The sequence below is a fragment of the Grampus griseus genome (genome assembly GCF_964374135.1).
Source record: "Grampus griseus genome assembly, chromosome: 13".
NCBI classification, from domain to species: Eukaryota; Metazoa; Chordata; class Mammalia; order Artiodactyla; family Delphinidae; genus Grampus; species Grampus griseus.
The window spans coordinates 5,877,955-5,905,196 of record NC_139007.1 but is presented as its reverse complement, the minus strand read 5'-3'; the positions used below and the strand labels follow the sequence as shown (position 1 = coordinate 5,905,196).

At 35.7% G+C, this 27,242-nt stretch overlaps 1 protein-coding gene across 1 annotated transcript in view; it reads right to left on the bottom strand.

The window, feature by feature from the left end:
- Window positions 1–27,242, bottom strand: part of ADGRB3 (adhesion G protein-coupled receptor B3) — a gene marked incomplete at both ends in the record, with an annotated part of 793,681 nt that overhangs the window by 325,726 nt on the left and 440,713 nt on the right. Inside the window, 2 exons of the mRNA XM_082669119.1 lie at window positions 3,603–3,643; window positions 16,002–16,104. Coding sequence (XP_082525245.1) covers window positions 3,603–3,643; window positions 16,002–16,104 — 144 coding nt within the window. The remainder of the gene's footprint in view (window positions 1–3,602; window positions 3,644–16,001; window positions 16,105–27,242) is intronic.

Below are 27,242 nucleotides of genomic sequence, written 5' to 3'. Positions count from 1 at the left end.
TAGAAGTATATGTCACTAATAAAATGAAACATAAATGAGAATAATTCTTAAGTAAAAAAGATACCTGAGAAATATTCAAACATTTATTCTTATACAAAACTAATCAATAAGTATTTGTTGAATTCATACTACGTGCAGGTGTATCAGGCATTAGTGTAGTTAGTGAATAAGAAAGGTAAAGTCTCTCTCTTGTGGTATTTACTCTCTAGTGGGGATGACAGAGAGTAAGCAAGAAAAATAAATAAAAAGTAACAATGCATGCTGTGAAGAATGTAAAATAATGTTATATAAAGAGAACAACAGGGTAACAAGTTGGACTGTGAAAGACCACCTCAAGGAGGAATGTACAAGGAGGTACGCAGAAGAACAGTTTGTACAATAAAATAAATTGAAAACCACTTCAATGCCACCAATATTGGGAATACTAGATAAATTATGATATATCTATACAATGCAGCAGGTACAAGGGATAAAACATATGTAGTGAAATTTTAAAACTTCCACAATAATCGTTGAATTAAAAATTTAAGATGACAAGTGTTATATACAGTATGACAATATTTATGTTAAAATAGTGTTAATTTCTATGGCTACACATGTGTGTCAATGCATAAGTAGATGCCTGAAATTATACATAAAAAAATATAAGTAGGAGTGACCTTGGAGAGGTGGTGGATGTGGAGACCCAAGTTATTAATGATTAACGGGGTCTTGTGCCTTAGCTGTTATGTTTTATAGTTTTACAAGTAAAAGATACTCATGCATTATTTTTGTAATTAAAATTTAACTTTAAATATTTAAAAGTAAGGCAACTTGATATTGCCAGAGGGGAGGGGAGATGGGTGTGGGTGAAATAGGTAAAGGGGGAGGGTCAAACCCTCCAGTTACAAAATGAATCGAACCTGGTAATGTAATGTACAGTACACAGGGGATGACTATAGTTAATAATATCAGATTGCAAAGTTGAAAATTGCTGCGAGTAAATCTTAAAAGTTCTTAAAGAAAAAGAATTTGTAACTATGTATGGTGACAGATGGTAACTAGACTGACTGTGGTGATCATTTAGCAGTGTATACAAATAGTGAATCATATTTCACACCTCAAACTAATATAATATTATATGTCAAATATACCTCAATAAAAAATTAAGGCAATTTGATTATGTAAACCAAAATTAAAAGATAACTTCTAATTTCAATTTTGTTACTGCAATCTTGAAAACACCATTTAGATCAATGTTTTTCTGTGTAAAAAGGAATAGCCGTATCTCTTCATTAACTATTTTTAGAGGTCTTATACTCAAAGTTAACATCATTGCATCGATAAAACTATTGTGTATGTGAACATGAGAGAGTGGCATGGACATATATACACTACCAAATGTAAAATAGATAGCTAGTGGAAAGCAGCCGCATAGCACAAGGAGATCAGTTCGGTGCTTTGTGACCATCTAGAGGGGTGGGATAGGGAGGGTGGGAGGGAGGGAGACGCAAGAGGAAAGAGATATGGGAACATATGTATATGTATAACTGAATCACTTTGTTATAAAGCAGAAACTAACACACCATTGTAATGCAATTATACTCCAATAAAGATGTTAAAAAAAAAACAAAAACAGAAGAACAGATGTGAAGAAAGAAAATAAAGTTGTCTTAAACTTCATTGTTTAAAACTCACCCAGAAAAGCAATTTAATGATGAAAGAGTCTGGTAAAACGTGTGATGGGATGGAAGTTCTGTCATAGTGGAAAGCTTTTTGATCACTTTTCAGATACATCAAGGAAACATGAACTGCACTGATCTCTGGAGATAATCTGATCTGAAAGGCAGCTAAGCACACCTCCTATCGCTGAATTGTTTTCTTCAAGGACAGCTAAAAAGCTGAAGTTTGTAAAGCTAAGACATGTTCTTTGTGATGGATAAGAGTCAGCAGATATTAGAGAAAACAGAGCATGATTGATTCCTAAACTTAACACTGACCTCAAGACCCAACAGTTTTATAAATTAAACTTAAAACCTTAGAAAAACTGTGAAAGCAAACCCAGAGAGGCACAGAATAAGGGAATATTGTTTCTTCTGTAATATCCCTGTAAGTCCCGAAGGTCTTTTGGAATAACCAGCACGTTCCCCTTTTTGGATCACATAGAAATACATTCTACCCACTAAAAAGGTAATAAAACTAAATAAAAGTTGGTTATTATTCATGGAGATATGCAAGTATCTGTAATCAGGTGCTTAAGATGGCATGATTTTCTTGAGTAGCAAACGTTCAATTAGATTTTTGTAGCCTTTTATTTTTCCCTAAAAAAAAAAACTAAACAGTGCCTTAGAATATACTACCAGCATCTTCTCTGGCTATTGGTAAAGAGGAAATCTTACAAAAATTCTATGACCACGGATTTCTCTATGTGGTTTTAAAAAGAAAAAAAAAATGACATCAGTGAGAAACATCCAGCTCATGTTATCACCAGGACAAGTTGGGATTCTCCATATGCACTACGGTTCCTAGGAGAAGAGGATCTCTAGAATATCAGAATCTATAGCAAAAAATCATGCTTAATATCATTGATTTTTCACCCACATAAATACTAGTTTAAATTACATCAGTATCCTAAGAATTAGCACATTTCCAGTAGGTTTGCTCTTTACCTAGAAAGTCTAAGAATGTCCCTCTTCTAGACTCTCCATAACTACTGATGAGAAACAAGTAACATCATAAAACCTTAGATGTAGATCCGATTTAGGGTGAAGAACATGGGGGGAAATCATAGAATACATAGAACCCAACAATGTGGTGTGTTAACTGACAGCATGTACATGGTGGTATTAGCTTTTGAGATTGATTGACATTTATCCCCCCTCCATGCAAAACAAAACAAACCAAGATTGTATAACCTGGCTACTACACTGAAATAAACCCACAGAAGTACTTAAAGTATGGGAGTCTAATTAATCCTTAATCATGGATTTTTCTGCTCTTTGAGACCTTAGAATCTCATAGCATTACCAATGAGATTAAGATGATTTTGACCAGATATATTGCAATTACTTGTTACAAACAAAGTAATACATGGAAGAATTATTCATCCTTACTATATGAATAAGAAAATTAAATGTCACTCAATGTTTTTATAACAAAACAATTTGGAAGGACCATATAAATATCGCATTACTCTGATAATAGATTCAAGGTCATACCTTGAATAGATTCAAGGTAATGTATTGGCTAAATGACCATATAGATTGCTATTTTATTCTGCGATTCTAAGCTGAATTACTAGGGCAAAATGTTGAAATAGCATCTGAGCTCCTATAATTTTAAAATATTAGAGCTTTTAAAAATCCTCATGGAATTCACATCGCAATGTGCCTTACACATCAGGTAATGCAATCCTACCTTGGGATGTAACCTGATGGCATCATCACACACAAACACATTCATCATGCTGTCCTACAGGTTCAAAAAGAAGACTGCTTTCTCTCCTAGTGTAACTCACATCCCACTAACTTATCATATTCCTGTTGACTAGAAAGCAGCTGAAATAACTTAATGTGCTTTGAATGTTTAGTCCAAAGTCATGTAAGAAAACATCTGTCACTTACGTTTTTGAGTCCCATAACACACAATAAGGATTCAAAGTACCCTAAAAATAAGCAGAGAAAGAATAAATGTATCTTGAGTACATACATAAAAAACTGAAGGATTATGTGAAATGCAAAAAGAATGGCACATTTCTTATCCTGCAGTAAGATTCTTTAAGGATTCCACCTCTATTTTTTTGCTTTAAAAATTTGCATGTCCTTTCTCATAGGTTTAATGGCCCATTTTATGAAATTTTATTCATGAAAACTTTACGTTTATTCCAAACATCATAACCCATAGTTGTTTTTTTTTTAAATTATAAGTGAAGGCCTCATAAATGACAAGGTACATACTTTGATGATTTCTATTTCATTTTTTCCCCTAAAATAGTAATTGCTGGATTATTTCTTTTAAGAAGCCAAAGTATTTTCAATATCTAATATTTACAATATTTATAATAATTCAATCACAGTGAAACTTTCTGCATTAGGCACACCTGCCACTTCCTCTTCAGCCTCCAGTGGTGCAGCTTCCAAAAGGCAAGACATGGCTGCATTAATTGTCCATTTCCAGGGAGTCTGTAGACTTGCAATATTTTCTTAATCAACAGATCATATTCCTATAAAATCACATCTAATAAAACTATGGGAAAAACACGCTAAATGTTTATTCAGTTTAATCATTATGTAATGAGTAGCCACAATGATCTTCAGCACGACACAATGAGTTTTCCACATTGGATTATCCACCAAGTACCTTCTGTTTTGAAGAGACTAATTGTTGGAATGTTTTTCTTTCTGTCTTTCTGTCACATTCATTGGGCCCTATTTTTCCCGTTGAAACTAACCTAGTAATTCTTCTTCTCTGATGTTGTGAGCTATCCACAGATCCTCTTCTCTTTTCTATTAAACACACTCTGTAGCTTTCAAGTTCTCTCATCCTCCACGACATTCATCTCCTGGAGCACACACTTTAAAGTGTGTCTAGGGAACCCATCCACCTGTGTCCTACCTGCACAGGACAAAGCGGTACTCTTGCCTCTGCAAGGTAGGTGCCATATGCCTAATAATGCATTCCAACAGTGTATGGGATATTTTGGTAATCTTCCCCTGAGCTTGACAGGTATTATTACCCACTGAAGTCTCTCAGGAGCTTTTTGAATTCTGATTTTGACATCACATATATTCACTCTTTAACTTTGTGTCACTGCATGATTAAGAAACAAACATGATATCTATGGGCTCATCCAACAAGTCAGTGATAAAAGTGATGAATAGGCCAAGGCAGGTGAAATTTATAGTCCTGAAACAGCCTACTGGCTGCTTCCCGCAGCGGGTCATGCTCCCTCAGAGAACCTGCCCTCGGTCTTGTTTCCAAGTAGATAATCACTGGCGTGTATCTGGCAAAGCAACATCTTTAAAAGTCTAGGCAAGTTCTTTGTGAAACACTGCCTTTCTAAGTGCTGTTCACTGAGTCCATTCTAGAATTCCACTAGGAAAAAGAAACTTAGCTCATTATTCTAAAACTGGTGAAATTTACCCCAACTTTCATTATTCATTTTAATTGGGACATTGACTAACTCCCATATTTTAGCACCATTACCATTCTCCAAAATCCCTCAAAGACCACATCTCTAATGCATCCTTCTTATCAGATGCTCATACCTATAAACTATGCTCTTAGAACATAAAAAAATATTCCCTTCCCTGAAATGGGTTATAGCCTTACAGAGATTGAAGAGGAACACACATGGAATGTTCATGGAATAACAAAAAAAGAGACATGCTCATATAAATGTCACTAGTTGATAATTTACTTTTTAAAGGACAAATTATGGACAGAGCATCATGGCCTGTGTCAGAGAGAGTTCCATGGAATAAATGGGCCCTTTTCTAGTTCTCACAGGAGCCATAGATATGGATGTTCAAGACATGGGGAGGGTGATAGTGTTTCAAATTGGTTTCTTTCTCTGTCCTATGAGACCCGGTCTGGTTTTACCTGAAATCCTCATACAGCTTGTGACTTTCTAAGAAATCCTCAGCAGAGCTACAATGTCGTATAATAAAGTTATGCTATATTTATCTAGGGTTCTGTTCAAAAGAGCTCAGAGCACTTTCTAGAAAGAAAATTAACCCTGGAGTATGACAATGAAGGTCATGGGAGTATACATGTCATGGATATAGACTGTATGCGTAGGTGAGGACCTTGAGATTACAGGTCCTCTACATCGAGTTCACTTCTTCAGCAATGTACGAGTGAGATTAAGTTCAATCTCTATATAAACCAAAGCAGGATACTGATTATAGGATTACTGTTTCATAGTTAGAGCTCATAACAGGTTATGACAAAAGATAATAATATTAGAAAAGAAATAGAATATGAACTTAATTGTTTAGATATCACCTTCCATTTTACCCCTCGAAAGACACTAATTTCCACCTTAAAAGGAAAGTATAAAGGTGAGAAATGCCTCTTCTACTCTTATCCATGCCTCTGTCAACCCTCAGTTTCACCCACTACCTTCCTCACCCCTCACCCCTTAGATCTCATGATTCTCTCTCTTTCTGTCCTTGTGAAAATTTAGAAACAATCCACATGAGAATTATAGGTTCCAAAACACACCACGCAATCTTGCATTTCACTGTATATTCCGGACCTACACAAAAGACAGGCACCCCTCTGTGAACATTCATTCCAGAACAGTCACCCATACGTGGGCCTACGAGCTGAGGTCAGTTATGGAAACATCTGAAGTTTACAAAAATAAGCAGAACAAACAAACTAGAGGAATCTTAGTACCTGGATAGACCAGTCACTTAGAGAATAAGAATGCGAGATGGTAAAGAAAGCAAAACCCAATGATGAATGAATTCTATACATGAAAAAAAAAACCCAGAAAACCTGGCTAAAGGAAACCACTTGTAAAATATTTGTTATAATTTTCAGATACTTTTCTCAAAGGTACTCTGCTGCAAGATCTGTTATGAGGAATTTACAGAAAATCAATAACAGGAAATGGCAAGTCCGACAGAGAGCGGGAACAAAACGTAATGACAGAAGCAAGAGGCAAATAGGTAGGCTGTGAACCAACTCACAAAAGTGGATTTAAGAAAAGCATGAAACTAAGAAAGCAAAAGCTGTCAGGTAAATGAGTCAAACTGGCTAGAGAAGATTAATTTATAGAGCTGTCAATATAATTGACACTTAAAATATTAAAACTGAATGTATTTGAAAACTTTTGGAAAGAATACGTTGTTCTTGAAAAACATATTTTTGGCCAAAGAACTGTCTCTTGATTCCACTGAAAACAGTATAGTTGAACTTGAGTTAAACATTTGTACTCACCCACTTTTAAGCGTTTAAAAATGTACCATGACCCAAGTTTTCTAATTACCATAGATGTTCTACACAGCACTTTTAGTGCTTAACAGTCTTTGATATTTTCTTTTACTTCTCTTCTCTGTCTCATCAAGCAAACCATTACTGATCATCCTTGACTGGTGATGGGGTTACATTCTGATAAACCCATTGCAAGTTGAAAATATCATACGTTGACAACGCACTTCATACACCTAACCTACAGAACATAATCGCTTAGCCTAGCCTACCTTAAATGTGCTCGGAACACTTACATCGCCTACATCTGGGCAAAGTCATCTAACACAAGGTCTTTTTTAATAAAAAGCATTGAATATATCATGTAATTTATTGAATACTGTACTGGAAGTGAAAAGCAGAATGGTTGTATGGTTACAGAATGGTCATAAGTATATCAATTGTGCACCCTTGTGGTTGTGTGGCTGACTTGGAGCTGTGGACCACTGCCCAGCATCATATGAGAGTACCCTACTGCATATCTCTAGCCCAGAAAAATATCAAAATTCAAAATTCTAAGTATGGTTTCCACTGAATGCATATCACATTCCCGCCATCATAAAGTCAAAAAATCGTAAATTGGTGACTGTCTGTGTATCTATTTAACAATACAATACATCACTGGCTTTGTCCATGTATTTTTATAGGTGGTTCTCTCTTTTCCTCTGATCTTCATAACTTTTCTATTTTCTTGTTTGCAGAATAGGGAATTTAGACATCTTTTCTAGCCCTAGCCCTTAACGATTCTAGAATGACATTTATAAATGAATTCCTTTTCTTTTACAAAACTCTCTTCCAAGTCTTTTTTTTCCCCTATGGAATATTTTCAAAACATCTCACTATGGTATAGAGAGAAGAAGTCAGAAGAGTGAGCCAGGAAGATGATCAAAACAAGCTCATCCATTCATGCAAAAGTCACTTAGCAAACACCTGTAACATTCCAGACACCTTGGAGGCACTGGGGCTACAGCATTGAACAAAACAAAATCCTTGCCTCATACACTTAGCTATAGTGAAGGGGGCAGGGAGAGAGACAAAAAACATAAAGAAGTAAATATATAATATGCTAGGTGGTAATATGTGTTATGATGAAAAGTAAAATACATGAGTAGGAAAGACTGGGAAGTTGAATGGATTGCAATTTTGTATATTGAAAAGGCTTCACCAATAAGATGATACCTGAACAAATGCCTGAAGGAAGTCATTTACAGAAAAGATAAAAGTCACAATAAACATGAATGCTGAACCAAGTTACTTTAATTTTTCCTTGGTGCTTTTAAGTTCTGAATAAATTCAATTCACATGCTATCTTAATTACACTCTTGCTATCTTCATGTTTTCAAGGCGTTTTCTCTGGACCTAGTCTTGAATCACCTGGGATGCTGATGAAAAATGTAGGTTCCTTGGCTCCAGGAATTTTGAGATTGGGGCTTAACTTAGGAACATACATTCTAACGACTCCCTCCACTCCTTATAATTTTTAATTTATATCACATTTGTAGAAGCATGGACACACAACAGAAATAACATGGTTACTTCACTCTGCTTTTCTTTACATTTTCGAATGCTTAGTCCTCATATGCCACAGTAAATTCCTAATCTGGAAACCTCTTAACTTTCTTGTACCTTTCATAGTCCTCTTGAAACAAAAAATATCCTCTTGTCTGTAGAGGTAAAGCAAGCTCATAGACAAAGCTTCTAAGGACTTGGAGAAGGCCAGTGGCCTCCTTGTCACTCTTTCAACATTTCCAGTGTTCTGAGCAAGATGTTCCAGGGCGAGTCCTTGTGTCACATCTTCCAGTGAATTGCACATTGAGTTCTTGTACGTGGACAGGAGAAAGACTGTTCAACTGAGACTCCAAAGCCTCTCTTCATTTCCAAAACTTTAGATATAAAGGCATTACATTAATAATATCTGGATTTTGCTAAGCTTACCCTTTTTCTATCCCCACTGTTAATTGTATTTCTTATATAACTGCACAAACAGATTTTGGGAATTCCTAAGAACATTTCCAAAATACCTGACCTGACCCACAAAAGACTAATTTATATCCTGCCTATAATTCTACTACTTGAGAAAAGTCACGTTTTAAAACGCTCAGGAATGCATTCTAAGGGAAGTAAGATTCTCGTAGATGTAAATTTTTCCACAGTCAAATCTCTGACAGGTCACGAAAGCTGATCAGTGTGAAAGGGAGCCCTTTCTGGATTATGTCTTCTAACATATAAACACCTTCATAATCCCTGAAAACGTAATACACCATCCAAGGGGATGATGCAGTTGAAAAGGTATCATATCACATGCAACTCTACAACAGGAAGACAGTCTGTTGAATGTTCCCCATACCTCTTCTCAAGGTTTTGAGAGTATTTTAGCATTTCTAAGTGATACTTAAAAAGAGTTAAATCTGGGTCTAATTCTCATTTTTTGACGGGGTAGCTGACATATACCTGAAGTCCAAAGAGCCTCATTGAGAATGCAATACTTTTCTTACTTAAAAGGAAATGGAGATATGGAATTTTTCAATTTATTTGCATGAGTTCTACAGAAAGCACCTCATTGAGAACTAGTTAAATCAAGAAGATGGAAAAGGAATAGTTGTCTTTAGCTAAAGCAGAAGAGCATAGAGGTCACTGAAGTGAGGAAGGCAGAGTATGGTTCTATCAAGACAAGTCACGTCTTCCAGGACCTGGCAGCCATTCAGTTAGAACACAAGGGGAGGGCACGTGTGTAATCCAGCTTCTGCTATCTGGTTACTCAGGACCCCAACTTAACCAGATGACACTATTTTTGTGTCTCTAATTTCTTGGATATATCACTAGTCACTGAATGTACATTATTTCCTGACAAATACTTTCTATTTGACATGTGGGAAGTAGTAAAAGTAGAACCACTATCAGAAATTATTTATATGTGCATCCTTCAAAGAAAATCATTGCCTCCACATATATGTCTTAGAGTGTCTTCCCCATATGTGACTGCATCATTTCCAACAATGGCTATACAAGTCTGGGTGCACCTCTCAAAAAACAAATGGTTTATCTGTGGGTAAAACTCTCCAAGGTTGAAGTGGCAAATAACTTTAATAAATAAACACTCAAATAACTAGATTCCATATAGATATAGCATACAGCTTGTCTTTTCCTTTTATATCCAAGAGGTTGTAACAATGTGCCCTAGTAGTGCTTTTATGGGGTTGTAGCAGAGACAAGGTCTGGCCAGGCTGTTTTGCACAGTTCCAATCTATCTGCTGCCAGCAGAGAAGTTTTGCTAAATTGCTTCAAGAGCACAACACATCTACAAATATCAGAGTTGCTCCTGGCATCCTCCAGTTTTCCCTAATATCCCACCACCACTTTACAATGGCCATTCTCATTGTCTGGTGATTCCTTTAATCAAATTCCTAAAATGTTAGCATGATAATCAGCATGGAAAAATGTAATCTCTAGTTGCTAACTGACTTTCATTGAGTAATATATTATCATTATTGTAGTTTATCTGATTCAAAATGTCACTGTTACTGTATGCATATATATTATTTTCATAATCAAAAAAATAATTTTGCAATGCTCCAATACAGGGTTATTAGTTTTCTATTGCTGCTGTAACAAATTACCACATACTTAGTAGCATAGAACAACACAGATTTATTATATCACGGTTTCTGTGTGTCATGAGTCTGGTGAGCTTAGCTGGGTTTCTGCTCAAGAAATTCACAAGGCTGGTATCAGAATGTTAGCAGGAATGCAGTCCTTTCTGGATATGGGGATGAATCTACATCTAGGCTCGTTCGGGTCTCAGGAGGATTCAGTTCCTTGTAGTTGTAGGACTGAGGTCCACATTTCCTTCCTGGTTGATAACCAGGGGTTATTTTCAGCTTTTAGAGGCTGCCCATATTCCTTGGCTTGTGGCCCTCATCCTTCATCCTCAAAGTCAGCAATGGCAGGGTGAGTCCTTCTTACCTTGCATCTCTCTGACCATAGCCGGGAAAGGCTTTCCAATTTTAATGGATCATGTGATTAAACTGGATCTACTCACATAATCCAGGATAAATGCCCCATCTCAAGGTTCTTACCCTTAATCCCATCTGCAAAGTCCCTTCTGACATGTAATATAATATATTCACAAGTTATGGGGGTTAGGACATGGGCATCTTTGGGGGGCCACATTCTCTTTACCATACAGGGGGTGACAACTCATGCAGTCCAGGGGCCAAATCTGGCTTGCTACCTACTTTGTAAATGATATTTTGTTGTAACAGAGCCACATCCATTTTCATACATTGTCTCTGGTTGCTGTCACACTACAATAGCATAGCTGAGTAGATGAGACAAAGACCATTATAGCTCATATGTCTAACCTGACTCAACTGAAAATGTTTGCTGACCCCTGCTCCAACAATAGCATAATTAGTCTAAAATATTTTTGAAGAATATCAATGTTGTATTATGAATAAGAATAAACTGAATGTGAAATGTAAGTGGGAAGAATGCTTACTCAAGTTTAGGAATTTAGGATAAAACCAAAAAAAAAAAAAAAAACTGTAGCTAGATAATTTCTATCTCAATTGAAGCCGTTGGCAGCACCATCAATCTACCTGTCTACTTAGCATTTCAAGACTCTCTCATAAAAACTACCAAGGGGGTTTTAAGCAGGCAAAACATCAGAAATCTTTTCCAAATGGACGCAAGCTAGGGTAGAAAAGTAAATTTAAAAGTAAAGGGATATGGGCTTCCCTGGTGGCGCAGTGGTTGAGAGTCTGCCTGTCGATGCAGGGACGCAGGTTCGTGCACCGGTCCGGGAGGGTCCCACATGCCACGGAGCAGCTGGACCTGTGAGCCATGGCCGCTGAGCCTCCGCGTCCGGAGCCTGTGCTCCGCAACGGGAGAGGCCACAATAATGAGAGGCCCGCGTACCGCAAAAAAAAAAAAAAAAAAAGTAAAGGGATAAAAACGCCCCTTTGTAGGAATCATAGATGTATAGAATGAACTTCTTTAAGCTTTGCCAAGTGAGTTTTAATTTGCTGGGTTGTTATCAGCCTTTGCTATTCATGAAAATCACTGATGAATGTTGGAATTTCTTTTCATTGTTTTTCATGTTAATGGTAAAAAGCATATTCATCACAGTTTTCCATTGTGTTTTCTACTATGATTTACAAAGGCCATGGCTCATGATTAATTTTAGTTTATACACATAAAACAAACTCCTTAATTTGTTAGATAGATCCTGTTAGTATGCCAGCAAATACAGCAAATAAAACCGCAAGCCCCAATTCCCATGAGATCTTTTGTGAATATGACCAACTTGAGAATTACAAAAAAACCCAGTGGATTTTCCTCAATCCTGAAAGATAGCAGGTTGGTCCTACCTAGACCATGAGAGTTGTTGCTTAGAGGAAGAAATAAAAAGAAAGGCGAAAATAGACTGCAGAGGCTGCAGGCCAGGGTAGTCCAATGTGTCCTTCCACCAGAAATGGAACTACATTTAAGACTTTTTATTTGAAAAAAGTGAACTTTCAGGCTTGCAAAGTTGGTAGAGCACGACATAACTAAAATGCATTTATTTTCTTATTCTTCTAACTCATCTTTTAACGATAAGGATGTTATATATCTTGTAAGTTCACAGCAGGCTCAGATCTGTCAGGACCAAGGCATCCTAATGGTGGGTGTGAGCGTGTGTGCATGCGTGTTTGCTTATGTGTGCACATATAGGTGCTTATGCTGCACTTATTTAGGTCCCAATAACGACTTTCAATAAATGTATTAACTTTCCTTGCACATTATGGAACCTAATATTGATAAGTATAAATGTCACACCGAAGAAACCTTAAGTAATATGAAAAACAAAATTCTTTTTCTCAGAAAAGCAAATTTGGGATTTCCTATAATCAAACAATTGCTATGCCCAAGCACTAAGGACCACAAACTCAGACTCTACAGATTACAACAATAAAGCCATGAGCCTAGAAAACTGAACTAAGAATACTATCTTACTCTTTAATGACTTATGAACTGGTTAAAACTGCAAATGGCTTTGCTGAATACAATTTGAAATTTCAAGTTTTCATGTTCCATTACCTATTCCTACCAGTTCCCAAGGGCCTTATTACACTTAACATACTTTAAATGTTATTTATTTAAAAGCTTTTTTAAAAAGAACATGTTTTGTTTAAATAATGTTAACAGGCTTTTCCCTAGACTCATTATAACTATTAATTTCCTTTCTTCATTTTTTTTGCACATGGTGTATACAACAGATATAATTTGCAAGTCATTATTCTCTTCTGAGCTTAGAAAAGTGCAGCAGATACATTTGCTATAAGAAAATAGGTGAAAGTAGACAGTCTTGATATAAGCAAGATGTCATATCTAAAATAGCTCAACTTTGAAGGCAATACCAATGATAATACATCTGTATCTACATAGTTATTGTGACATTTCAGCTTGTTCTAATCAATTTTAATTTTCATGTTTAAGATACATCTTTTCTTCACATTTTAGTGAAGACTATTATATGTCAGCATAGGCTCTTTTGACTATCTCTTCAATGAAAATAAACTAAAATCAGAGCATACTTTACAAGACACTCAATAAACCAGTCATATATTCCTTCTCTCAGTGTACATTAAAGTCCTTAACAAAATCTAATCTGCATGGTAAGTATAAATATCAATACAACAAGCACTGGAAATTTTAAACAGTAGAACGTGAAGGACTGTAGGTGTGGTAAGACAATGGTGTGGGAGGTATCTATAAAGTGGAGGGAAGGGACTTCCCTGGCTGTCCAGTGGTTAAGACTCTGCCTTCCAATGCAGGGGCTGCGGGTTCTATCCCTAGTCGGGGAGCTAAGATTCTACATGCCTCGCAGCCAAAACACCAAAACATAAAACAGAAGCAATATTGTAACAAATCCAATAAAAACTTTAAAAAGCAAAGTGGAGGAAAGAAATGAGGGATGGAGGAGCCCAGAGAATCTCCACCATGTGCCTGGGAATCAGGGCGGCCTCTGAGGACAGGCACAGGTGGACGCTGTTCCTGACACAGGACGGACGCGGGTGGGAGCACCTCGAGGCATTTTCTTCTCCAGACTAAACTTTTCTTCTTCTCCCTCAGACCCTTTGTGTAACGGATTTGTCTATATTCTCTTAAATCTAGGCCTTCCAGAGTAGAGTATTATTTTAGGAATCTGGTCAACACACTCACTCAAAGTACTGAAAGAATTAATTCTAAGTGACTTGCGATAATCATCTCACCATTCTTATATTCTGACTTTCATTGCCACTCCAGAGTGTAGCTGGTGCTTCATAAAATGTATTGACCATACACTCTGGTTTCCATATGTAGAAAATAAATTTTTTGTACATGATTTATCTCTTTTGAAATTGGGCTGACAACATATGCCCCCAGAAAAGTTTGACTCAAAGCTTAAACCTGTTCATTTCAAATAGTTCTCTTGAATTGAAATAATGAGATTGTTTTATCAACACTATTTTTAAGGTTACTCTTTCTTCAGCTTATGAAAAAAATGCCATTTAATTAACATGTTCTTTAAATTCTCAATAGTGATTTTATCTTTATTTAGGAAAGTTTTGTGAATGTTCATTTACAGAATTGTGACATTCTGACATTGCATTGCTTTTCCAGTAAGCAATTCAGGGAATTATTATCTCTTACTGTGTTTCACCAATGCTTATAACTGGATAGACATTACCATGATAAACAATATATACAAACAAATATGTAAATAAATATTTTATAATACATGTTGAAGGTACACAGTTCCTTATTCAAAAATTATGTTAAAAGTATCTCCTAGCTTTCAGTGCAGTGATGAGATTAGGGTCATTAAAGGTATGAGGAGGTAGATATAACAGAAATAAAATACATTGTCAAAGTTAGACAGAACCCGTATGGTCATATTTTGGCAAAACTGGGAAAAGGCCAAATAGTTTAAGTATCAATCATGATGTTTAAAAGTTACTGCTGAGAGATTTGAGATTTTCATTAAACAATCTGGGAAGCTAGAACACCTTTGTAAAAAGTGGTTTATATGGAAGATAATTGTCATTTTTTAATAAAATGAAGCGGAGTTTTTTAAAATCAGCGATTATAAAATACTGGAGATGTACAGGTTTTGTAAACTAAAGGATGTGAGAATCAATTTCATCATGTCATTCACTAACTATATGAACTTGGGAAAATCACAATCATTTTGTGCTTTCCATAATTGTATGCAAAGGTCAAGTTCATAGAAACTTTGCAAGGGATTAAAAAAAAAAGCTATGTATATGCAACATATGAGACAGTTTAACACAGGAATTGTAAAAGCATAATTAAGAAAGTCTTAATAGGAATCACTTTCCTTGTCCCTTAAATCAATGATTTAGGTATTTAAGGTGGATGCATAAAGGATAAGTAGATATTTTAAATTTCTACATAAGGCCTGAACAAGGTCTAAAGAATTTCAGTTGCAGGTGGATGGATTTAACAGAGGGTTCTTGTCATTCTGGATGGAAGAGCTGGATTTGAATCACTGGAGCACCCAAACAGTTACAAGGAGGCTCCTTTGATCCTGGGTGTAGCACCAGGGTGTAGCACTTTAAAAAGCTGCTTCACTGACTCTCCTACCCTGGGGTACCCTGAAGGACATCACTGCCCTTTGCTTTATGCCGGTAGCTTTTGTTGCTGCATGCATCTTAAATCTGTGTGTTTACATGGCAGTCTTCCTCACCATGTGGCAAGACTGGTTCTTTCATCTTGATCTCCCCCACTTCTTAGCTTAGAGCCCAATAAAGATGTGGGCACTGACAAATTATTAACTATTATCCTGGAGAAATTGAAGAGAGTTTTATCATGGACCAAAGCATAGGATAATGTGTCATTTTGTTTTTATATCATACATATCTTCATAACAAATTAATTCGTTTGCAACTCTAAAGAGTTTAGAAAATGTGTTCTGGTCTTATAAGTCAAAAGAAGGACTGTTAACCTTCTTTAAAAGGTAAATTCTACAAGCAACTCAATGCCAAGTGGATGATACTTACATTAGCCAAATGAGCTAGTTCTATCTCCAGGAATGAATCAGTTGTCTTAGGTTCAGGCCTTATGGTGACCACGATGATTTTGGAATTAACGACAGTATAATTTCTGAAACAGAATAATTATGATTAAAATGAGACAGGATTGATGATGAATATTAATTCCTACTGTTCAATACATGTTGTGATGACATTTTTAATAAATGTATCCTAAGCAAAGACATACAAACATCGCTCAAATAGATTTAAAACATGATACTGAACTACTATTCATGGAAAGATACAGTTGATTTTTTGTTATAAATATACCCGATCTGGAACTAGCAAACTTTAGGGGGAGAAGGCTATTGCTGACTGTTACCATTTTAAAGGCAGGAAAGATGGAAAAGCAATAGCACTAACAATTACTTAAATCTGATTCACCTGTGAGACAGGTGGATCATGAATTCAAACCTTCAGGCAATCTTTAAATGAATATAATCCATTCATCTCAAGGTGGACCTAACAGTTTGGTTTTCCAAGAGACCAAATATTCTTCTTGCAAAGTGCTGTCTTGGTGTTTGTTTTTAAACTATCTCAAAATTCGTTAAGATGAATGATTAGAAAATGGTGTAGAATGAAAACAAGTAGAATTTAAATATCAATAAACTTTGTTGCTAATTACCGACCATCATTCATTTCAACAATAGAGATATACAGGCCACTTCTTTATCTCAACATGCTAGATGTAAAAAACACATTTGCATTTGGAAATATCTCACCAGTACAGTTCATTCACAAAGAAGTTTTAAATATAATCATATTTACAAGCTACAAAAAAATTATCCCTAAATATAAACATGTAAAGTGGAACCAGCTCTTTCTTGCATATACAGGTTTTCATCCAACATATATAAAATGCTATACACCTCCTATAATATAGAGATTTAAAGATTTTAGTTATTTGAAGAAATATATATATATATATACATATATATGTATATATATATGTATATATATATATGTATATATTCATCCTTCCTTTTTACTATTCTGGGGAATTTATAACAGGTAACAAGACAAAGTAACTTAATTTTTTTCCTCTTTTTTGTTGTTTAAGGTATTATTTATAGGTAATAAAATTCATCAACTTTAAGTGGACAGTTTAAAGCTTTTGGTAACTGTATGCTACAATGCAAGCACCACCAAATCCAGACAGACAACCCTCCACAGTTTCCTTGAGCCCCTTTGCACTTGATCCCCACATCCCTCCCCATGATTCCAGGAAGCCATGGGCATGTTGTCACTATAATTATATGATTCATTATATAGAATCATACACTACATAGACTTTTGTGTTTGACTTAATTCACTCAGCATAATGTTTTTGAGATTTATCAGTCCTGTTTCTCTTTATAGCTGAGTAGTATTTCATGACATTGAATTTGTGATCTATTCATCAGTTAAGTAAGCAACCTTTAGGTTGCTTCTGAGTTTTAGCTTTTATGATTTTTAGCAGCTATTCATATTTGCCTATCATGAATAATTGGTATACATACATTCTGGATGGACATATATTTTCATGTCTTGAGTAAATAACTATGAGTGGAATTGCTTGCTCATGTGGTAAAAGCATGTTTAATTTTATAAGTTACTGCCATACGGTTTTCTAAAATGGCTGTATCATCAAAGTCATATAATTCTAATATCATAGAACCTCACATTCTTTGTGAAAATGTTTTCTCTAATGGGCTGATCTTTGCCACAAAATTTCACCAGAAAAAAATGCCAACTATGCCACACTTGGAGGAATATTTAGTAGCAGAGGAACTATAAACATATTCTGAGTGGGATAACATTTTTTAACCCATATATTTAGTAATGTCAAATAACAAATTCTAGAACACTCAGGAAGTTTCATGGTACCCAGCCTAACAGAAAGATAGTAAAAAACAACAAAGTATAAATTTGTTTTCAGTATTCTTTAGGAGGAAGGTGGTTGTAAACAGAGAAAGTTGGTTGACTGTTATTTATTTCATTTAATACTAAATGAGTTGGGCTTCCCTGGTGGCGCAGTGGTTAAGAATCTCCCTGCCAGTGCAAGAGACACAGGTTTGAGCCCTGGTCAGGGAAGATCCCACATTGCTGCAGAGCAACAAACCCATGTGCCACAACTACTGAGCCTGCTCTCTAGATTCCGCAAGCCACAACTACCAGATCCTGTGCGCCTAGAGCCCATGCTCCGCAACAAGAGAAGACACCACAGTGAGAAGCGTGTGCACCATAACAAAGAGTAGCCCATGCTCATTGCAACTAGAGAAAGCCCGCTCCCAACAATGAAGACCCAATGCAGCCAAAATAAATAAATAAAATAAATAAATTTATTAAAGAAAAATACTAAATGAGTCAACTGAAGGTAAGGGGCATTGAGAAGGATATGGAAGTAAGCTCTAAATGCCAAGTTTCCTCTGCAAACTCACTCTTCCCTGTTTCTCTGTGAGCAAAAGTAATCGGGATCATGTGAGAATAGATAGGATTAACTGTGAGGTGATACCAGTTGATTATGTTAACAGATCTGACAGGATTCCCAGAAAATGACAAGATATATATATATATATATATATATATATATATATATATATATATATATAAACTTGGAGTTGGGGACAAAATTAATCTGTCACCACCAAACAAATTTATGGCTATTTCTCCCAAAGAAGAGTCCTAGGGAGCTTCCCTGGTGGTGCAGTGGTTGAGAGTCCGCCTGCCGATGCAGGGGACACGGGTTTGTGCCCCGGTCCAGGAAGATCCCACATGCCGTGGAGCGGCTAGGCCCGTGAGCCATGGCCACTGAACCTGTGTGTCCGGAGCCTGTGCTCCGTAACGGGAGAGGCCACAACAGTGAGAGGCCTGCATACCGCAAAAAAAAAAAAAAAAAAAAAAAAAAAGAAGAGTCCTAGGACACAGATGCAAGTTCCTTTTTCAGAAATGAATACATTTGAGTTCAAGTTTGGTTATCTGAAACAGAAATATTTACACGTCACACAAACCCAATCTGCCCCCTTATTCTGGTCCTGTTTATAATCCCATTTCCCTGCAATAAATAAAACCAAATACTAATTTATAAACTGCTAATTTTAACAAATTTTAGTTAAATTTGATCGTATACAGGTATTTTATATTATTTTAGAAGTTGTATACTGATTTACTGGAAAATACAGATGTGGGTATTCCAAACAGGAATTTATAACGTGTCAAGACATTTATGAAGTTCTTCTTGTGTGTTTGGGCTTGTGGGTATTTTAGCCCTAGGAAACTGGATGGTGGAGATCCAAGCAGCTTAGATAAGCAGTCTTCTGTAGAGTATTTACTCTGTGGCAGGTTCACCAGCTACCTAATCAGCCTGGTGGAGAAGGTTCCTAGAAGATGAAATCTGCCTTATGGCTTTTGCTAAATATGTGTGTGGGGAGTGGAGGGAGAGGGCATGTGTGTATACATATGTTAACTCATTTAGACTACATCTGAGAAGGGATGTGTGTCAATATATTTATGCATATGGATGTGCTTATAACATTATGTGAGTCCCCTCCCACCTCGAGTTACTACCATGTACTAGATCTACCCCACACCCATTAATGCTATATATGTCTCCTTCCACAAGATTATAGTTCAAGGAGGGCAAGATTTTTATCTAGCATTTATGTATCCTCATTTACATTATGCATGGCACATTTTAGGGTTAACACATATTTGAATGACTTATTAAATACCACATAATAAACAAAAATATTAAGCTTTTGGCCAATGTGATTTAAAATATGTCAATGTCACAGTATCCAAATATTTAATGAAGGAAAAATAAGCAAATTTACATTATGCAGTGGCTCCCTTTTAAAAAAGTGTACAGTGTACAAAATTTCCTTAATTTATTCCATCAATTTATTCTAATTTGCATAAGTGAATACCTGGCTCCTCATGTGCCATGTCAGGCTTTGTGATCTACTAATGCTTCCTGGCTGGGTTCACATTTGTATTCACTGCTAGAAAAGCAGATCTTACAGCCAAATGGATTTCATGACTAAAGTAATAAAGATCTTTCTTGTCCTTGAGATTAGCAGTAGTCAGTATCTAAAACATTTAAAAATGTGTAGAGTTCTTTATTCAAAGAAGGCTCAAGTTATTCTTCACAATTTTTACAAAGGCTTAAGGTGCTTAAGATACATGAATCATATCTTAAAGAGAGTAAAAAAGTGACTATAAAATACAATGCAACTGTTTGAAAGAGACTCACTTTAGGTATAGGCCATACATAGGCTGAAAGTGAAAGATCTAAAATGATACTCCATACAAATGGTAACCAAAAGAGAGCAGGGATGGACATATTTGTATCAGACAGAATAGACTTTAAGCAAAAACTGTAATAAAAGACAAAGAAGAATATTATATAATGATAAAAGGGTCAGTTCACCAGGAAGATATAACAATTACAAATATATGTAGCTAACAGCAGAGCACCCAAAAATATGAAGCAAACATTGGCAGAACTGAAGGGAGAAATAGACAGTAACACAATAATATTAAACTATTTCAATACAATACCCTGCTTTAATAATGGATAGATCTATCAGATAGTAGATCCATAAGGAAACAGAGGACTTGAACAACACTATAGATCAATTGTACCTAACAGATATATACAGAACACTCCATCCAACAGTAGCTGAATATACATTCTTCTCAAATGGATACAGAGAATTTTCCAGAATAGATCACAGGTAAGGCACAAAAAAAAGTCTTAACAAATTTAAGACAACTGGAATCATACCAAGTAACTTTTCTGAACACAGTGGAATGAAACTAGAAATCAAAGGCAAAAGGAAAACTGGAAAACTCACAAATATGTGAAAATTAAACAACACACTCTTGAACAATTAGTGGGTTAAAAAATAGATCACAAGGGAAATTAGAAAATATCTTGAGACAAATGAAAACACAACATACCAAAACTTACGGGATGCAGCAAAAGCAGTACTGAAACAAAAATATATAGGGGTAAATGCCTCCTTTTAAAGAGAAGAAAGATCTCAAATCAATGACTTAACTTTACACCTCACAGAACTAGAATAAAAACAAACTGAACCCAAAGTTAGCTGAAGGAAGAAAATAATAAAGATTAGAGCAGAGATAAATGACATAGAGAACAGGAAAACATAGAAAACATCATCCAACTAAGAGTTGTTTGAGAAAAAAAAAAGACAAACTCTTAGCTAGAGTAACTACTAAAATAAGCAGGAAAACTCAACAAAAATCAGAATTCAAGGTGGGACATTGCAACTGATGCCACAGAAATAAAAGGATCATTAGAGACTACTATGAACAATTATATGACAACAAACTGAATAACTTAGAAGAAGCAGATAAATTCCTATAAACATACAACCTACCAAGATGGATTCATGAAGAAGTTTAAAAATCTAAGCAGACCTATAACTAGGAAGGACATTAAATCAGTAATCAAAAGCCTCTTGACAAAAAAAAAAAAAAAAAAAAAAAACAAAGCCCAGGACCAGATGGCTTCACTGAATAATTCCACTGAACATTTAAAGAAGAATTAACACCAATTCTTCTCAAACTCTTCCAAAACATTAAAGAGGAGAGTATATTTTCAAACGTATTTTATAAGGCCAGCATTATCCTGATACCAAAATCAGACAAAGATGCCTCAAGAAATGAAAACACAAGGTAATATTGATATTGAATATTGATGCAAAAATTCTAAACAAAATACAAAACCAAATTCAACAACACATTAAAAAGATCAAATACATGATCAAGAAGAATTTATCTCTGGGATGCATGGTTGGTGCAACATAAGAAAATCAGTCAGTGTAAAACACCATTATTAACAGAATGAAGAACAAAAACCACATGATCATCTCAATTGATGCAGAAAAAGCATCTGAAAATTTTCAACATTCTCTCATGATAAAAATTTTCAACCAGTTAGGTATAGAAGGAATGTACCTCAACGTAATAAAGGCTATGAAAAACCCACAGCTAACATCATACTCAATGGTGAAAAACTGAAAATGTTTACTGTAAGATGAGGAACAAAGCAAGGATGTCATCTATTTCCATTTCTATTCAACATAGACCTGGAATTCTTAACAATTAGGGGATGCCTAGTAGCCTAACAATCAGGCAAGAAAGAGAAAAAAAAGGCAACCAAATTGGAAAGCAAAAACCAAAATCATCTCTTTTAGTAGATGGAATGATCTTACATGTAGAAAACCCTAAAGATTCCACAAAAAACCCTTTTAGAACTAATAAACAATGTGGAAAAGTTACAAGATATAACATTGACACACAAAAATCAGTTGCATTTCTATATACTAACAATGAATAATCCAAAAAGGAAATTAAGGAAACAATCCTATTTACAACAGCATTAAAGAGAATAAAATACTTAGGAATAAACTTAACTAAGAAAGTGAAGAACTTCACACTGAAAACCTGAAAATATTGTTGAAATAAGTAAAAGAAGACACAAACAAATGGAAAGACATCCTATCTTCACGAACTGGAAGACTTACTATTGTTCAAATTTCCATAATACCCAAAGCAATCTACAGATCAATGCAATCCATATCAAAATACTAATGACTTTTTTGCAGGAATAGACAAAAAAAATCCTAAAATTCATATGGAATCTGAAAGGACACTGAAGAGCCAAAATGATCTTTAAAAAGAATACAAAAGCTGGAGGTCTCATACTTCCTGATTTCAAAACATGTTACAAAACTACAGTAGGTCAAAACCGTATGGTACTGGCATAAAGAGAGAGACTGACTGAATAGAATAGAGAGCCCAGAAATAAACCCTCACATATATGGTCAAATTATCTTTAACAGGGTTGCCAAGGCTACCCAGTGAGGAAAGGATAATCTCTTGAAAAAATGCTGGTAAAACATCCCATGTTTTCAGTATCCACATGCAAAAGAATGGAGTTGGACATTTACATTGCACCATATACCAAAATTAACTTAACGTGGGTTAAAGATCTAAACATAAGATTTGAAACAATAAAACTCTTAGAATCAAACATAAGAGAAGAGCTTCATGACATTGAATTTAGCAATGAATTCTTTGATATGACACCAAAAGTACAGGCAAAAAAAGGTAAAATAGACATATGGTACAACATCAAACTTAAAAACAGTAAAGAAAACAACTGACAGAGTGAAAAGGCAATCTATGTAATAAGACAGAATATTTATAAGCCATATATAGAATAAAGGGTTAATATTGGGAATATATAAAGAAATACTAAAATTCCACAATAAAACCAAACAAATTAAAAAGATTAAAGATAAATTTTTAAAAGATTAAAAAAGAGACAAGAGACTTAGATATCTCTCTGAAGATTATATACAAAAGGCCAATAATATATGAGAAAACACCCGACATCACTAATCATCACGGAAATGTAGGTCAAAATCACAAGGAAATAAATATTCCTTCACATCCCTTAGGATGGCCAGGATTAAAAAAAACCGGAAAATAACATGTTGACAAGGTTGTGGAGAAACCAGAAGGATTCTGCACTGTGGTGGGAATATAAAATGGTGAAGCTGCTATGGAAAGCAGTAGGCAGAGTCTTCAAAAAATCAAAAATATAGTTACCATATGATCTAGAAATCCCACTCCTAGGTATATATGCTAAAAAATTGAACTCAGGGGACTTCCCTGGTGGCACAGTGGTTAAGAATCTTCCTGTCTAATGCAGGGGACCTGGGTTCGGTCCTGGTCCAGGAAGATGCCACATGCCGCGGAACAACTGAACCCGAGCTCCACAACTACTGAGTCTGCGCTCTGGAGCCCATGTGCCACAACTACTGAGCCCATGTGCCCAAACTACTGAAGCCTACGTGCCTAGAACCCATGCTTCACAACAAAGAGAAGCCACTGAAATGAGAAGCCTGCACACCGCAACTAAGAGCAGCCCCTGCTCACTACAACTAGAGAAAGCCCACACACAGCAACGAAGACCCAATGCAGCCAATAAATAATTAAATAAATAAATAAATTTATTTATTTATTTAAAAAAACTGAACTGAGGACTTCATCAATGTCACTGACCTAGATACATTTACTTTTAAAACTAAAATTACCCTATGGCTGCTACAACTAAGGTTGGGCTAACTTAGAACTTTGAAAACTAACAAGAATTTCAACTACTGCAGCCCAGAGTGCTGTAGTCCCCCCTGCATGGACAGGACAAGTGCAGAGAGCTTGGAGGAGGGGGTCTTGAGCACCTGCGTGAGAGTGGCCTGGCAGCAGATGGCGAGGAAGATTTGACTGCAGAACAACTCAGTGACAACAGCACAGCCGAAAACACAGACCTTCAGTGACAAAGACACGGAGCAGAGGTGCTCCCCAGATACGGCCCAAAATCATCAAAGTCCTTGTCCTCTTTTTTCCAATGGCCAGCAAAATGGAATTACCTATAAGAAAGCTTATGCCTGGGCTAATACAGCCATGTGGCTGACAGGGACTTGGTGCTCTGGCTGGGTGTCAGGTCTGAGTCTCTGAGGTGGGAGAGCTGAGTTCAGGACACTGAACAACCAGAGACCTCCCGACCCCACATAATATCATTCAGAGAGAGTTCTCCCAGAGAACTCCCAAAAGGGAGTGGCAGGATATATTTAAAGTGATGAAAAGGAAAAACCTAAAACCAAGAATACTCTAGCCAGCAAGGATCTCAATCAGATTCAATGGAGAAGTTTAAACCTTTACAGAAAAGCAAAGGTTAAGAGAATTCAGCCCCACAAAACCAGTTTTACAACAAATGCTCAAGGAACTTCTCTAGGCAGGAAAGACAAGAGAAGGAAAAGATCTACAATAAAAAACCCCCAACAATTAAGAAAATGGTAATAGGAACATACATATTGATAACTACCTTAAATGTAAATGGATTAAATGCTCCAACCAAAAGACACAGACTGGTTGAATGGATACAACAATAAGACCCATATATACGCTGTCTACAAGAGACCCACTTCAGACCTAGGGACACATACAGACTGAAAGAAAGGGGATGGAAAAAAATATTCCATGCAAACGGAAATCATAAGAGAGCTGTTGTAGCAATTCTCATATCAGACAAAATAGGTTTAAAATAAAGACCACTAAAGAGACAAAGAAGAACACTACATAAGGATGAAGGGATCAATCCAAGAAGATCTAACAATTGTAAATATTTATGCACAAAACATAGGAGCACTTCAATATATAAGGCAAATGCTAATAGCCATAAAATGGGAAATTGACAGGAACACAATCATAGTAGGGGACTTTAACACCCCACTTTCACCAATGGACAGGTCAACCAAAATGAAAATAAAGAAGGAAACACAAGCTTTAAATTAAACAAGATGGACTTAATTGATATTTATAGGACATTCTATCAAAAAACAACAGAATACACTTTCTTCACAAGTGATCATGAAATATTCTCCAGGACAGATCATATCTTGGGTCACAAATCAAGCCTTGGTAAATTTAAGAAAATTGAAATCATATCAAGTATCTTTTCTGACCACAATGCTAAGAGACTAGATATTGATTACAGGAAAAAAATCTGTAAAAAATAAAAACACATGGAGGCTAAACAATACATTACTAAATCACCAAGAGGTCACTGAAGAAATCAAAGAGGAAATCAAAAAATACCTACAAACAAATGACAATGAAAACACAACAACCCAAAACCTATGGGATGCAGCAAAAGCAGTTCTAAGAGGAAAGTTTATAGCAATACAATCCTACCTCAAGAAACAAGAAACATCTCAAATAAACAATCTAACCTTACACCTAAAGCAATTAGAGAAAGAAGAACCAAAAAACCCCAAAGTTAGCAGAAGGATAGAAAGCATAAAGATCAGGTCAGAAATAAATGCAAAAGAAATGAAGGAAACAATAGTAAAGGTCAGTAAAACTAAACCCTGGTTCTTTGAGAAGATACACAAAATTTAAACCATTAGCCAGACTCATCAAGAAAAAAAGGGAAAAAACTCAAATCAACAGCATTAGAAATGAAAAAGGAGAAGTAACAACTGACACTGCCGATATACAAAGGATCATGAAAGATTACTACAGATAACTATATGCCAAAAAAATTGACAACCTGGAAGAAATGGACAAATTGTTAGAAAAGCACAACCTTCCGATACCGCACCAGGAAGAAATAGAAATATAAACAGATCAATCACAAACACTGAAATTGAAACTGTGATTAAAAATCTTCCAACAAACAAAAGCCCAAGACCAGATGGTTTCACAGGTGAATTCTATCAAACATTTAGAGAAGAGCTAACACCTACCAAACATTTAGAGAAGAGCTAACACCTACCCTTTTCAAACTCTTCCAAAATATAGCAGAGGGAGGAACACTCCAAACTCATTCTACGAGGTCCCTATCACCATGATACCAAAACCAGACAAAGATGTCACAAAAAAAGAAAACTATGGTCCCATATCACTGATGAACATAGATGCAAAAGTCCTAAACAAAATACTAGCAAAGAGAATTCAACAGCACATTAAAAGGATCATACACTATGATCAAGTGGGGTTTATCCCAGGAATGAAAGTATTCTTCAATATACTCAAATCAATCAATGTGATACCCCATAATAACAAACTGAAAGATAAAAACCATATGATAATCTCAACAGATGCAGGAAAATCTTTCAACAAAATTCAACACCGATTTATGATAAAAAAAAAAAAAACCCTCCAGAAAGTAGGCATAGAGGGAACTTACCTCAACATAACAAAGGCCATACATGACAAATCCACAGCCACATCATTCTCAGTGGTGAAAAACTGAAACCATTTCCACTGAGATCAGGAAGAAGACAAGGTTGCCCACTCTCACCACTAGTATTCAACATAGTTTTGAAAGTTTTAGCCACAGCAATCAGAGAAGAAAAAAGAAAGAAAATGAATCCAAATTGGAAAAGAAGAAGTAAAACTGTCACTGTTTGCAGATGACATGATACTATACATAGAGAATCCTAAAGATGCTGCCAGAAAACTACTAGAGCTAATCAATGAATTTGGTAAAGTAGCAGGATACAAAATTAATGCACAGAAATCTCTTGCACTCCTATACACTAATGATGAAAAATCTGTAAAAGAAATTAAGGAAACACTCCCATTTACCATTGCAACAAAAAGAATACAATACCTAGGAATAAACCTCCC